This window comes from Malurus melanocephalus, unplaced genomic scaffold, assembly GCF_030028575.1.
Source record: "Malurus melanocephalus ecotype Western Australia unplaced genomic scaffold, MMel_1.1 scaffold_718, whole genome shotgun sequence".
Classification (NCBI taxonomy): Eukaryota; Metazoa; Chordata; class Aves; order Passeriformes; family Maluridae; genus Malurus; species Malurus melanocephalus.
In genome coordinates this window covers 235,607-248,047 of record NW_026623950.1, presented here as the reverse complement: position 1 = coordinate 248,047, position 12,441 = coordinate 235,607, and the positions used below count along the sequence as shown (strand labels likewise).

Sequence of the window (12,441 nt, the reverse complement as noted above, 5' to 3'; positions counted from 1 at the left end):
CTGCTTCTGATTAGGAGTGAGTTTAAGATGATATATGAATGTTTTCTAGAACTGGGTGCCTTGCTCTGAGTATCTTTGAAATTATCTTTAAAGAAGTCTCCTTAAATCAAAACTCTTCTGTGTTTATTGAAGATTTCTGTGTATGACTGAGTTAAGCACTTGCCTGCCCAACAGCTTAATAACAAGTCAAGAGCCTTAGCTTATCAAGGATTCCACTTCTCAATTTTTAATTATTTTTTTAATGTTCTTTTGTATCTACCTTTAGCAGATACATCCCATAAGACATGAGTGAGCTAAACTCACTGAGATCACATAGGTGTGGCTTGGGGCAATTCCATGGAAGATATTTCCAGGATATACGTGAGGCCAAGGTGTGGTGTAACTGCCAGGCTTCTTGCTTTTTCATTGAATTCAACAATAATTCAAAATTATTGAATTACCTCAAAGAGAAATCAAAAAGAATGGAAAGCCAGTGCTAAATGGCAGTTTCATTTGAAATTTGAAATTAAAAACCCCTCAGCTTCCAAAAAGCCTCTTTCAAAAAAGGTTCCAGGCCAGGAAACTATTTTACTGACATCCTCCTACCTCACCGTCAAGAGACAGGATTTATTTGACATCCTTTCATAAAAATCCCCAGTCTTTCTTCAGCATTTTTTTGCTAATATAGGAAGTATTTATTTGCTAGTCATTGCACTTTATGCCCACATCGCTGTTTGCCTCATCAAAGCACAAAACCGCATTATTTGGGACAGCTGTTTTTCAGTCACCTTCAGAGTTTAGAAGTGACAGGAATTCTATCTCTAAAGAATTTCCTTTGCTCCTCTATATTTACTTAAAGTGTGTTTTTCAAAATCTAGGATTCTGGCAGAAATCTGACCTCATTCTATTCCTTCATAGACAGAACTTGCTGGATTTTTGTTTGTTTTGATTTTTGTTGCATGACAATTAGAACACCAACAATGGCTGTAAACAGTTTTTATGTTCTAACTAGTTTTACTCTAGAGCATTTGATTACCAGGTCAGATATATTTTTCCATTCCCGAGTCAACTTGGTCAATTGGTTACCTCTCACTATTTATTACCATCTTCCTTACAACCTCAGAGCTTCTTTCTTTTCAGATGATTCAGTGTCAGTGAAGATTTCAATTCTTCACTAACATTTTTTCATCTCAGCCCTGTGTAGAAGAGAAATATCTGCTCAGCTCCCCGGTGAGACTAAATGTAGATGTCTGCCCCATTTTTCAGCTGTCAGCTTTATGGTTTAGGGGGAATGGAATTGAAATGGATGATGCCAAAATGTGATTCCACGTTTTACATTTTACTTTCAGAGAAATAAACAGGAGTGTATTTGCTTTGCAGTGCATCTGCCTGGAAAGGGCAGCTGACCTTCCTGTTGCATGAGGCACGATTTGCTCCAGCCTGTCGGGGTACCCCGTTTATAATTGCTTAAGACAAAAATATCTGCAGCAGAAAGAGCTGTAGATAAAATTCTATGGAACAGTTCATGTTTTGTTTGAAAGCCCAAAACATTTTCTCTTTTTGATTTTGAGATRGTTAATGCCAACATATACTTGTTTTTCATAAATGTTGGTCTTCTGATGAGGTTGCAGATTTTCTGTGAAAGGTAGGGCAGAAAATTCTTAACATTCCCCACTCTTTTTAAGTGGCAATTTGTTTCTTTTATATTGTTTCATGCAATTTTTCCTATTTTGAAGTTACAAATGGAATAAATACACCTCATAGGCCTTATGCTACTGCACTAAAGTGCTGAATTTCATTTCAGATGAAGGTCAGCTTGTATTCTTAGAGTGAAAACACCATCTTGTATTCTTATGATGCGTAATATCAGTATCTTCATTMATAGTGATTTTTTTCTTTATCCTCAACAGACTTGGGGATCACAGACTGTAATCAGCTTTTCCAAAAACAGACACAATTGCTTGCTTCCATTCTCTGTAGTTGAAAAGGCTCTTCCACCTAGTCCTGACATTTTCCAGTTCTCAGCTTCATGATTTATGGAGAATGGAATTGAAATGGAGTGTTGAATTAATCCTAAGTGCCCCTCGAATCTAAAAGCGTGTTTCTTCCACAAATAGCTCAGTTACTGGGAAAATTGTGAGTTTGTATTTGGCTTCCCAAGTTTCACTGTTAAGGGTCATTAAAACCCTGTGTTCTTCTTTCTGTGTCCTTTCTTTTTCAGGAAAAGACTTTCATTTTTACCTTTATCAGGCTCACCTCCTAATCAAGGAGGAATGGTTTGGGTTGGAAGGGGCCTTACAGATGATCTGAGCTTCACATCCCTGCCARCCTCTCCCTGGTGTGTGCAAGATCAAACACAGAACTCCCCCCTTTATCCATTGTGATTTTTATGAAATGTTCTCATATTATTCCTGCCTTGCTCTGATAGTTTTCTGCTGAAGTATTACTGACTTGTGTTAAATCCTAATATTTGAGGGTACTCATTATACCTGTAAATAACCAAAATTATTTGTTCATACTTCACTTCAGTCTTCTTCAAATTAGGGTTGGTTCTTGTTTCTTTTTGTTTTCCCAATGCACTCTTTATTATTAGTTCCTTGTGCTTCTGTTGTGGTTTCTGGTTTTCTATCTCAGCGGGGTTTCCCACCAGAAATTCACTTCCTTTGGTTAGGTGAGGCCAAAGAAGAAGCTCCCTTGCTGACATGAGGGTTTGGGCCAATTTCCTGGGTCAGGCTGTAAAATGGGGGCTTTAGATGTGGGTTTTCCATCGAAAAGCTGACCTGCCCACTCATGCAACCTCAGCTTCCATGCTGCTCTTCTCTTTTTAAGCCCCAGAAGAGGTAATTCCATGCTTAGACCTAGCCTCTGCAGAAATTTATCCAAATACCTGATTTTATGGCTGCAATTATTCAGTGGTTCTAAGTGAAATCTATTACAGATCTAATGTCAGCCAAATAAATAAATCTGAAGGTTGGACCGTAATTTTCAATTCACTTTGGATTCCACATTGAGATGGGAATCCAATGTGATGTGCAAATGTTTCATATTTGGAGGTAAGGAAATTAGTCTGACTGAGATAATCTCTGATTTCAAGCTTAAAATTCAATTTGTAAAGCATCTTCAATGTATTTTTTCTTTCTTAGAATAAAAAGCTTCACACATGAGATGTACTGGGAGACAGTGTTTATACAAAGATCTTTTTTTAAAATGGTGCCCTGTAAATAAAGAGCTCTTACAAGAATTAAAATGCCAAACTTTCTGGTAACCAGCTGCAATGCTTTGTAAGGCAGACAAAGAATAAAATCAGGAATTCAGGGAAGGATGTGCAACATTAGGGCTGGCACAGCAAGTATCCTCTTACTGTAGTGAAAATAATAACGGTGTCAACTCCGAGCCAGAACCTGGGTTTGCAGAAATCATCACTGTTCTGTGCCAGTTGCCACCAGCTAAGGAAACAAAACTGTAATCGTAACAATTATAATAAAAGTTGTTGCATTTTGCATCACAGAGAGTTTGGCATCTGTGAAATGATTTATAAGGCAAGTAAAACATTTGAACTTATGATATCTTCTCATCTTCTGGTATTTGAATTAACAGCTGTGTTTGTTTTAATGAATAAACTAAACTTTTCAAGCACAAATGGGAGACTTTTACAGTCAGTTCCATAATTTGCTTATGTGATATGATGCTATAGTTGGTTGGGGGTTTTTTGKTTTTTTTTGTTTGTTTGTTTTTATGTTCCCTTTCAGTTTGTTTGGGGTATTTTTGTATCTACTCCATGCTAAATTTTCTGACCAGAATAATGGTAAATTATAGTATTTAGTATAGTAATAAGCTGCATTAATTTCCTTTTTGTGCTTCTTTGGAGGTTTGGGTTTGGTGGTTTTGTTGTTTTGTTTTTTTTTTTGTTTGTTTTTTGTTTTTGTTGTTGTTGTTGTTGTTGTTGTTGTTTTTTAAAGAGAATTTTCTTCATATTCCAGGACTGGGAATGTGAATTCAGGGATTTTCTGAGCCCACTAATTTGAAGTTGAGTCTGCATTCTCATTCAGTGTGAGATATTCATGCCCGGATTTTCAATGCACACTGCATGTGAAAGAAGAGACCTCTCCATGTGTTGATGATCCCTTTTCTTCCTGCTTAGAGAAAAGGTTTTATCCTCCCTGCAAGAAACTTTCCTGTTTTTTTGAGCCTGGAATGGAGCATAAAAGCAGAGATTTGAAAGTTCCCTGGGCACCAGGAGGTGAGCACAGGCAGGTGATCTCTCACCCTTTCTCCTCTAAGGGTGACACAGTTTGGTTGTGTCATTATTGTGACTCTACACCCGTGAGGATTCATGGCAAAGGTTATCAGAGCTGCATGGGTGGGAGAGGAGTGGCCAAGGCATCTGCAGCAATTATGGAAACACAGAAAATCTCTGTGGCTGTCACATTGGGGAATTTTTTTATGAAGTGCCTTCTCTTTAAGGGGTCTATTTGGGCAGTTATAAATTGCATGATGTTAAAAAACCCCGAGAAATCTACAAATGCTGGGTGGGAAAACTTGCCATTTCAAGGTTTGTGTACTTTTATGAAGGGAGAGACTGGTTTTTATTCTATTTTTGAGCAATGCCTCATGCAAGAATTTCTGTGTTTTCTCAAACTCTCTGGCAAGTGCTTTAATACACTATTCAGTGTAACACACTATTAACTTCTGTTTTAATTCAGATGCAAAAATACTTCTGCTGTACCATTACTGTGAAATATCTTTTAATGCCAAGCAGGAATGGAAGAAAGTTCTGAAACTTAAACAATCATTCTGCTGTTTGAAATTTATTTTTAAAATACAGAGGAAGGAGAGAAGTGCTTGATGTTGTGGTTTCTAACGAAAGCGCCAATTTCTGTTATCAGGAACATCAATTGTTTGTGGCATTAGGATGTGACCAATAAGTTCTCTTTCTCAGACTTTCATCTGGAGCACCTCCTCCCATCCAGTGCAAAAATGAAAGGAGGCTTTTTTCTCTAACAGCATTTCTGGGTTGAGGTGGTGGTGCTGCCCTGTGCTGTGCTGAGGAGTGAGCGTGGAATGCCAGCTGACACAGCTCAGCTGCCCCTTCCTCTGCCTCTTTTGAGCCCTTACAGCTTTCCCAGGGAGGTATCCTGAGCCTGAGCTTGTGATGGGCCAAAGGTTCAATTCACAAACAGGTTGCAGAGTTTAAAACTGCCCAATGAGAGTGTTTCTCTTGTTCTTATGCAGGGTTTTTGTGCTGTGTGTGGCACTCGCCCGTTTCCTCTGGAAACAAATCTTTTCCTGACCTGCCTGCTGGTGGAGCCTCTCATTTGAAATGAAATCTTGCTGATAGAGCAGTCTGATTTTGGAAGATGGATCATTTTAGTGGTGGTAAAACCTTCAGCTTTCATCTGTTGACGTTCACCCCCTTTTACTACACCCAGCCAGCAGAGCTGCTGATGCCCTTTGGGAATTGAACTTATTGTGTAATATATTGAGTTGCTGATTTGAGTATTGGGAAGCCAAGAAGATCAACATCAAAACATTTTTCCTTCCCTTTTCCCAGGCTCAAGTACACTCCAGATACATCTCCACCCCTCTGGTTGTCTCCACAGGTTTCACTCAGTTCCTTTGGTGAGGCAACGTGTGGCACCGGGGTTTGGGGTTAAGACATCGTGGTTTCTCCCTGCTGCTCCTCGTTTCTCACCCTTTTCTTCCACTGCTGCTTCCTTCTCTCTCATTTCCTCTACTCCACCATGGTCACTCTGTTGCCCACAATCTCCTTGTTGTGTGGCTGTTGTTACCTCCAAACCCTTCTGAGCTTGCTGTCCCCTCATTCCTTCGTGTCCATCCCTGTCACCTGATTTTCCTGTTCCCTCCTGTCCCCTCTGGTGTCCCCTCAGAGCCAGAGCTGGAATCGGCTGTGACCTCCACAGGGCCACCCCTGCACCTCTATGGCCAGGAGGAATGTGGAACACAGGAGACCAGAACATAAATTCAACTTCAGGATAGAGATGTAGGATTAGACAGGTCAAATTCCATCATCAGWGGGCATATTTGGTCATAATTTATCAGGAAGAAACCCAGGAGGACTCTTGAAGCTCATTGATGATTTTAAATCCAATACATATGTCTCCTTCAGGAAAGAACTGAACCATAAAATCTATGTTTTTCCATGGTGCAAGGTAAATTTCTCTGTGTGGAAAGGAAGTCGATTGTGTAATCGTATTTTGACCTGAAATTCAGAGCTGAGCCACAATTTGATATTTTAAAATTACAGTTGCTGGTTAATTTCCTTTTATTAGCACAAGTGACACCAGGGAAGTGGTGCAAAACAGAACTTGGAGTTTAAAAAAAAGACATCTATATCAATATGATGTATTAATGTATTTCACTAAAAAAAGATATTCTGAGCCTTTGTGGGGTAAATTTTGAAGAGGCAGCTTGTGTCTGAAGCCAGCAGGAATGGCCGATGGCTTCAAATTGCCTTCACTAAGCTTTCAAAACCAGGATGGTTGTTGACTAGGTTCTTGGTTGAGAGAATATACATAAATAACATTGTATCATTATTAATATATATTATTTATGTACATTTTATAATAAATAATGTAAGAGGGTTTACAGCAGTTTTATGGCAAATGCTGAGGAAATTCTGCAAAATGTGTCTGTGAAAGACTTGGCTGTGACAGACATTAGATTATATCAGCAATAAGAAGCTCTGTGCTGAAAAACAGAGATTTATTTTTCTAATGGAAGCAATTCTGATGATGTCTTGGAGCTGCTCAGAAAGTGTTTGGGACATCAGCACCTACAGCTGGTCTGAGCCTGTACTGAATGCTTTGGTCAGTGCTTTAGAGCTGGGCTTGGGCTACAAACTTTGAAGCAGAACTCTGAAATTCCTTCAAACTCTTGTTTTGGTCCACTCCTTGCACTGAGCTAGCAAGGAGGTTTCAGATAAAAGCTCAAAATCCTCTGCAGTGGGTGTGGGACAGGTGAGGAACTCAGGATTTTGCCCCAGATTCACCCCGTGACCGTATCAGTGACAGATTCGGTGCCACAGCCAAAAGGAATCTCTCCCAGTTCTTAAAACCCATGAGTTTTGGACAATAGTTACAACATTTACTTTCATTTACGTCAGTATAAATCACCCCCTTTTGTGCAGAATGAAAGGACATGCTAGCAATTTACTACACCTATACCCTCAGAAAAATCCCTAGACAAAACACTTCCCTAAAATCAGCTATTTAATGCTGCCCCTTTGCTGTGGGAACTTAAATTTTCTTTCATTTACAACACCAGACAGATTCTTGTCTTGTGTGTGGAACTGAATTTCCAGGTAAGTGTCCAGAATTTTTTTTAAGCTTACATAAAATGTGCCTTTTTCTTTTTTGGTGTGAATCCAGTGATGTAAATGGCAGGACCATTCAACAACACTTTGCCTATATTTGTATATTTTAGACTTTGCAAAGGATTGGCAGTGCCTGTAGATGTTTCACTAATGTTACCAGGTATCAATTTAGAGTTTGAATTAGAAAAAAATCAGTTTAAGGAAAGAAAAATTACTTCAGATTATGGGTAAACTATGTCGGGATCTTTACAAAGCAGATTTGTGTCTTTAATTTATTTCTTTACCCAATAATCTGTGGCCACAACTGCAGATGAAGGATTAATGTGACCCATTCTGGTTTTAGCATASATTTAGATCAGATCATTCAAATACTTTTTGCACCATACTCAGAGAAAAAAAAAACCACTTATTTCGATGAGATCAATTTACTGGATCACTAGGATTTCACTATGTATGCCTGGTTTCAAGATTTTAAAAAATCTTATAAAATTCTTTTAAAAAATTCTTTTCCAGATTGTGATGGTACACAACATACTTAGCTGAGGCTAAATTCCCAGGTTGGAACATTTGTGATTAATATTGGATAAAATTCTTCAATTCTTCCTCAGTAATATTTATACATCTTGTCTCTCCTTTGTCTTTTAAAAAAGCACACACAATGTTTTAAAATTTTATTTTAAAACTTAAAATTTGTTTTAAAAGATAAAATATTTAAAAATATTTAGTATCTAATGAGTAAAATACTGGTATGTTGATCATTATATGTACAATTTTGAAATAATAATTGCTGTAAAAATTGCTATCAAATTTAGAATTTGTGTTTGGTGATTTTACACTTTAAGCAGAAATGGAGGGGAAGGAAAATAGGAGGCTACATCCCAAATCCTCTAATATTTAATATTTAATATTTAAAAAAACAAAATATGATGTCACATGTACTTAATTTAAATACCACCTTGTAGTGATAAATCCGTTTTATCTGTGTTATTAAAATATTTTACTTCATAATGTAAATAATACTGAGCTGTTTCATTTAGTTAGTTCTATTTATACTCAGAAATATATGGGTTTTTTTTTTTTTTGTTTTGAAGCATACAATTTTAAAAATTTTGGTTCTTTTAAACAGGACTCAAGTCTTGATATCTAAATAATGGTAAGTCTACAATGCCTTTATTCTCTTTTGTTATCGAGTGTTTCAAATATGCTACAGAAGACTCAGTCAAACTCAAATTTGAGGGTATTTTTAGCTTTTTAAAACAAAATGTTCTTAAAGTATGAAAAACAGTTTTCTGAAAATCAACCCCTGGATTCCTGTCGTGGCATAATGCTGCATTTTCTCTGCAGAAGTGCTTCAGAAATTATGTGTAATTATGATTTTTATGTCAATATTGTTGAAAGATAACTCGGCTTCGTGAATTACATTACACAAGTGATACAAACATCTGTATTACAGACTACAAAACTCCCCAGCAGCAATAGCACCCTTTATGTAACCTTCTGTTGCAAAATAAGGAAATAAACCTTGGAATATTTGACTGAGTGAGTTTTGTGACCTTTGTGAATTGTCCCACTGACTTCAAAGGAGCGAGAACTTTCTCATTATAGTAAAAAATTATGGAAATTCCTCAGTGCTTGCCAAAGATCCATTCCAGGAGGATGTGTATTCCACACCATCTCTGTATTTATTTAGGATTGGCTGATTGATGAAAGATGCAGCCTGGTCTTTTCTGGGTCCTGACAGAAAATTGTTCTTGCAGAGCTTTGCTGACCACGATGTGCTGGGCCAGGCTTTCGAGGATGCTCTGGAAGTGTTGCAGCAGCACTCTGACAGAGAAATGCAGTGTCCACCAGGTAAAACCCTTATTCCACTTCATTTCCCAGCTTGGATTTTCACAGGCAAGCACCTCTTGAACCGTACAGCTGGGACACTAATATCCCAAAAGTGGATTAATGGGATATTTTGGGAGGATGAAAAGGGGTGAGAATATTTAGAGGTTTCCCACCCCTCCATTAATACTGCCCAGTGTGGTGAGTGTGTTCCAAGTCACAGCACAGGGAAAATGTTGGACTGGCCCTGTTCACCCTCCCCCAGCACCAGTCCAGCACTGAGCTCAGTTTTCCTGTAATCAGAGGGTACATGACTGTTTTGCAGTAGCCTTTTTCCAATTTTAATGCTTTAATATCAAAACACCCTTCTGCTGTGCCATCAAACCCACTGCAAAAGAAAAAAAAAAAGGGAAAACAGTAAGTAAAATTAATTTCCTCATTTAATTTTTTTGTACACTAATGCATAAAATATAACTGTCACTGCCTGACAGTGCCTTTTCCTTTCTACATGTATTACAAGGCTACAAAGATCCAAATTAATATGTCTGGTGATCTATTTGTCGCTCTGTTATCTAGTAACCAAACAATTGCATGATGCTATGAAATACCTGATGTTTCATCTTAAAAAAACTGCTTTTCGTTGTGCAGGCTAACAAAACCAGCCCAGGGGTGTGATCAGCAGTAGCAGTGCAGATTTCACTGCATGATCTTCTGATGTGGAAGATCTTCGCTCTGGACACTTTATTATCTAGAAGGCAGCCACAGGATAAATGCTTTTTGATAAGCCCAGCAGCATGTTAAATTATTTGCTGCTGTTTTGGTTTGKTTTTTTTTTTCATTCTTCTCTTGCTTTTACTCAGTTTTTTCTTCCCCCTCCCAATTCCCAGGTTATAAAAACTGCCTGACCATGATCAACCATCACCACCACCTCCGAGCAAGCCCCAGTTACTGCCCAGCACCATCTGTGGAGGAGCGAGGGTACAGCTGGAGGAACGTGATTGTGAGTGAAATCATTGCTAATAACAGTCAGACATAACTGGAATATTGCTTATATTGGAATATTGGAATATTGGTTGGGATTTCTGATGCAAATCATTATGGTAACACCAACAGAAATCTGGTCTAGCCAGGAATGATTCGGATGAAACTGAATATGGGAAATTCACTTTGAGAAATATGATTGCAAATGTGCAAAATGTGATTGATAGTATCTTTTTATGAGTCAGCTGTTTGCTTCTGGTGTTTTCTGTGGTTCGTCACCAAAGTTGACAACCAACAAGCAAATCTACCAGGGAATAGGTACAAGGGAAGGGGCTTCTTTGTATTGCTTGGGARCAGGCAGAGAACAACAATTTCCAGCTGTAGCTTCTACCACTGTGAAAAAGTACCATAACTTTGATTTCCCCAACAGCAGTTTGCTTTAAAAGCTCTGGAAAGGCCAGTGTTATCTGGACTGTGAGCTCAGGTTCAGCCATTAGAGTTTGTATGAATGCCTAAAAAAAACCTGTGAGCGTGTTCTCCAAGGGATGATGGARAATGATTATTGCAGGGGACATCATTTCAGGTGAAATTATCCACAAAAACCCATTTTCAACCAGCAGATTGACAACAACGTGGGGTGGGAACTGCAGAGTCTGAAGGGGCCCCTGTCCAGGTGGCCCTTGGCTTTTCCTGACTCTGAAAACTGCTCCTCATCCTCTTCCAGTGGAAGGGTTGAAGGTCCAGAGCGAGGCATTTGTGTTGTTTTCTCTCTCAGTTTCTCCTCTTATTCCTGGACATAAATTAGTGTTGCCGGTTACTGGCGCCTCACTGAGTGCCTCTGTGGCTGAGAAAATCCTTCCAGGGATGAGGTGATAAAGAGCTGCATTATGAAAGCTTCGGGCAATTAATTACAAGTTCCTTTGTACTCAGAAAATGTGTTCTGTTGGTAATTTTTTATTGTCTTAATTCTTGCAGAGCAGTGCAGCGGATTTTTATGCAGATGAGACTGTCTACCACACACTGCAGAACACTCCAGAGAGTCAAGTGATGCACACTGCTGCTGGCCAGCCAAAAGCAGGGAAAGGTCTGTAGAATGATCTTATCTTGATGTGTGCATTACGCTACTTAAAAAAAAAAAAAAAAATCAAAAATATCTCTTAGCAAATCATGSTTTCTCCTTTTCCTACTTTTTATTTTTTTTTACTTTTAACAGGAAAAAACATGTGAACATTTAATAATGACTACAATGCAACTGCTAGTGTTCAATTCCCATCTGCTAAATCTTGCAAGATGTGATAAATTTATTATTAACTTATTCTGTCCTTGTTAGCACATGGAAAAACAAACCAGAGATTTGTTTTCACTTCACTTGGGATGAAGTCTGATGCAGAGAAGTAAATTTAGCTATCAATAACATCTTTATCCACTTACACTGCTTATTTTATTCCATGAGGTCCAACAAGCTGTGATTTTCTTGATGGTTTTTTTTACATACATGAAGATTTTTGCACACCTGACTTTATGCCCTTTCTTTCTTTACTTTTAAAATCACCTTTTACCTTTTGTCACTTCCAGCGTCCTTTTTTATGGCTATTTTTCTGCTCCTTTTGGCTGAATTTACTTGAATGGATATCTATTTTGCAAAGAATTGTTCATGTGACATTGGTCATTGCAGTATTTGATTTTTTTTATTGCATTCATTCTTTTTTGGTTGTTTTAGGAGGGGAGGGACTCAGCATCCCTTCCGTAACTGCTGGATGAGATKTCCACTCGGGGCTGTTGTACCATTTTTTGACCATAGGGTCTTTTTAAGAAGCTTCCTGATTCTTTTGCTGCTTCTTGAAATCCCCTTTTCTCGACTTTAAGCACGTGACGTCAATTTTTGGTGTTGTTTCTTCCCATTGATGCTGAACACTATGGTCTCTGTTGCTTAATAGCTACTACTACTACTCCTACTACTCTACTACTGCTACTACTACTGCTATTACTATTGCTATTACCTTCTTATGGGGTTATTTTATGTCCTCTCACAGATTTCTTTGTGTCCATGGTGATATTCCTGCCAGAAATTGTGATTTAGGGGACTATTTCCACTATAATAAATAAATTTAGTCCCCTTAGTTTCTTATTGAGACCAGGAGAGGTTTTCTGTGCACCAGCAATAGTGTGGCCCTTTAGGAACAGAACTGTAGATGAAACAATCAGAGCTGAGGACCCAAATCCTGCATTTAAAGTGTCTTCCATGGATGAGGTGATGAAAAGTTGCATTTTAAAGACTTCAGGCAATGAATTACCACAAGTTGCTGTTTCGGTTTGTGGGG

General features: G+C 38.3%; 1 protein-coding gene across 1 annotated transcript in view; it reads left to right on the top strand.

The window, feature by feature from the left end:
* Positions 1–8,435: 8,435 nt before the first annotated feature.
* SPIC (Spi-C transcription factor) overlaps positions 8,436–12,441 on the top strand; it is a 7,516-nt gene continuing 3,510 nt past the window's right edge. The window contains exons 1-4 of the mRNA XM_057384551.1: positions 8,436–8,465; positions 9,070–9,163; positions 10,027–10,139; positions 11,096–11,204. Of these exons, the coding sequence (XP_057240534.1) occupies positions 8,463–8,465; positions 9,070–9,163; positions 10,027–10,139; positions 11,096–11,204 (319 nt within the window). The 5' untranslated portion in view covers positions 8,436–8,462. The remainder of the gene's footprint in view (positions 8,466–9,069; positions 9,164–10,026; positions 10,140–11,095; positions 11,205–12,441) is intronic.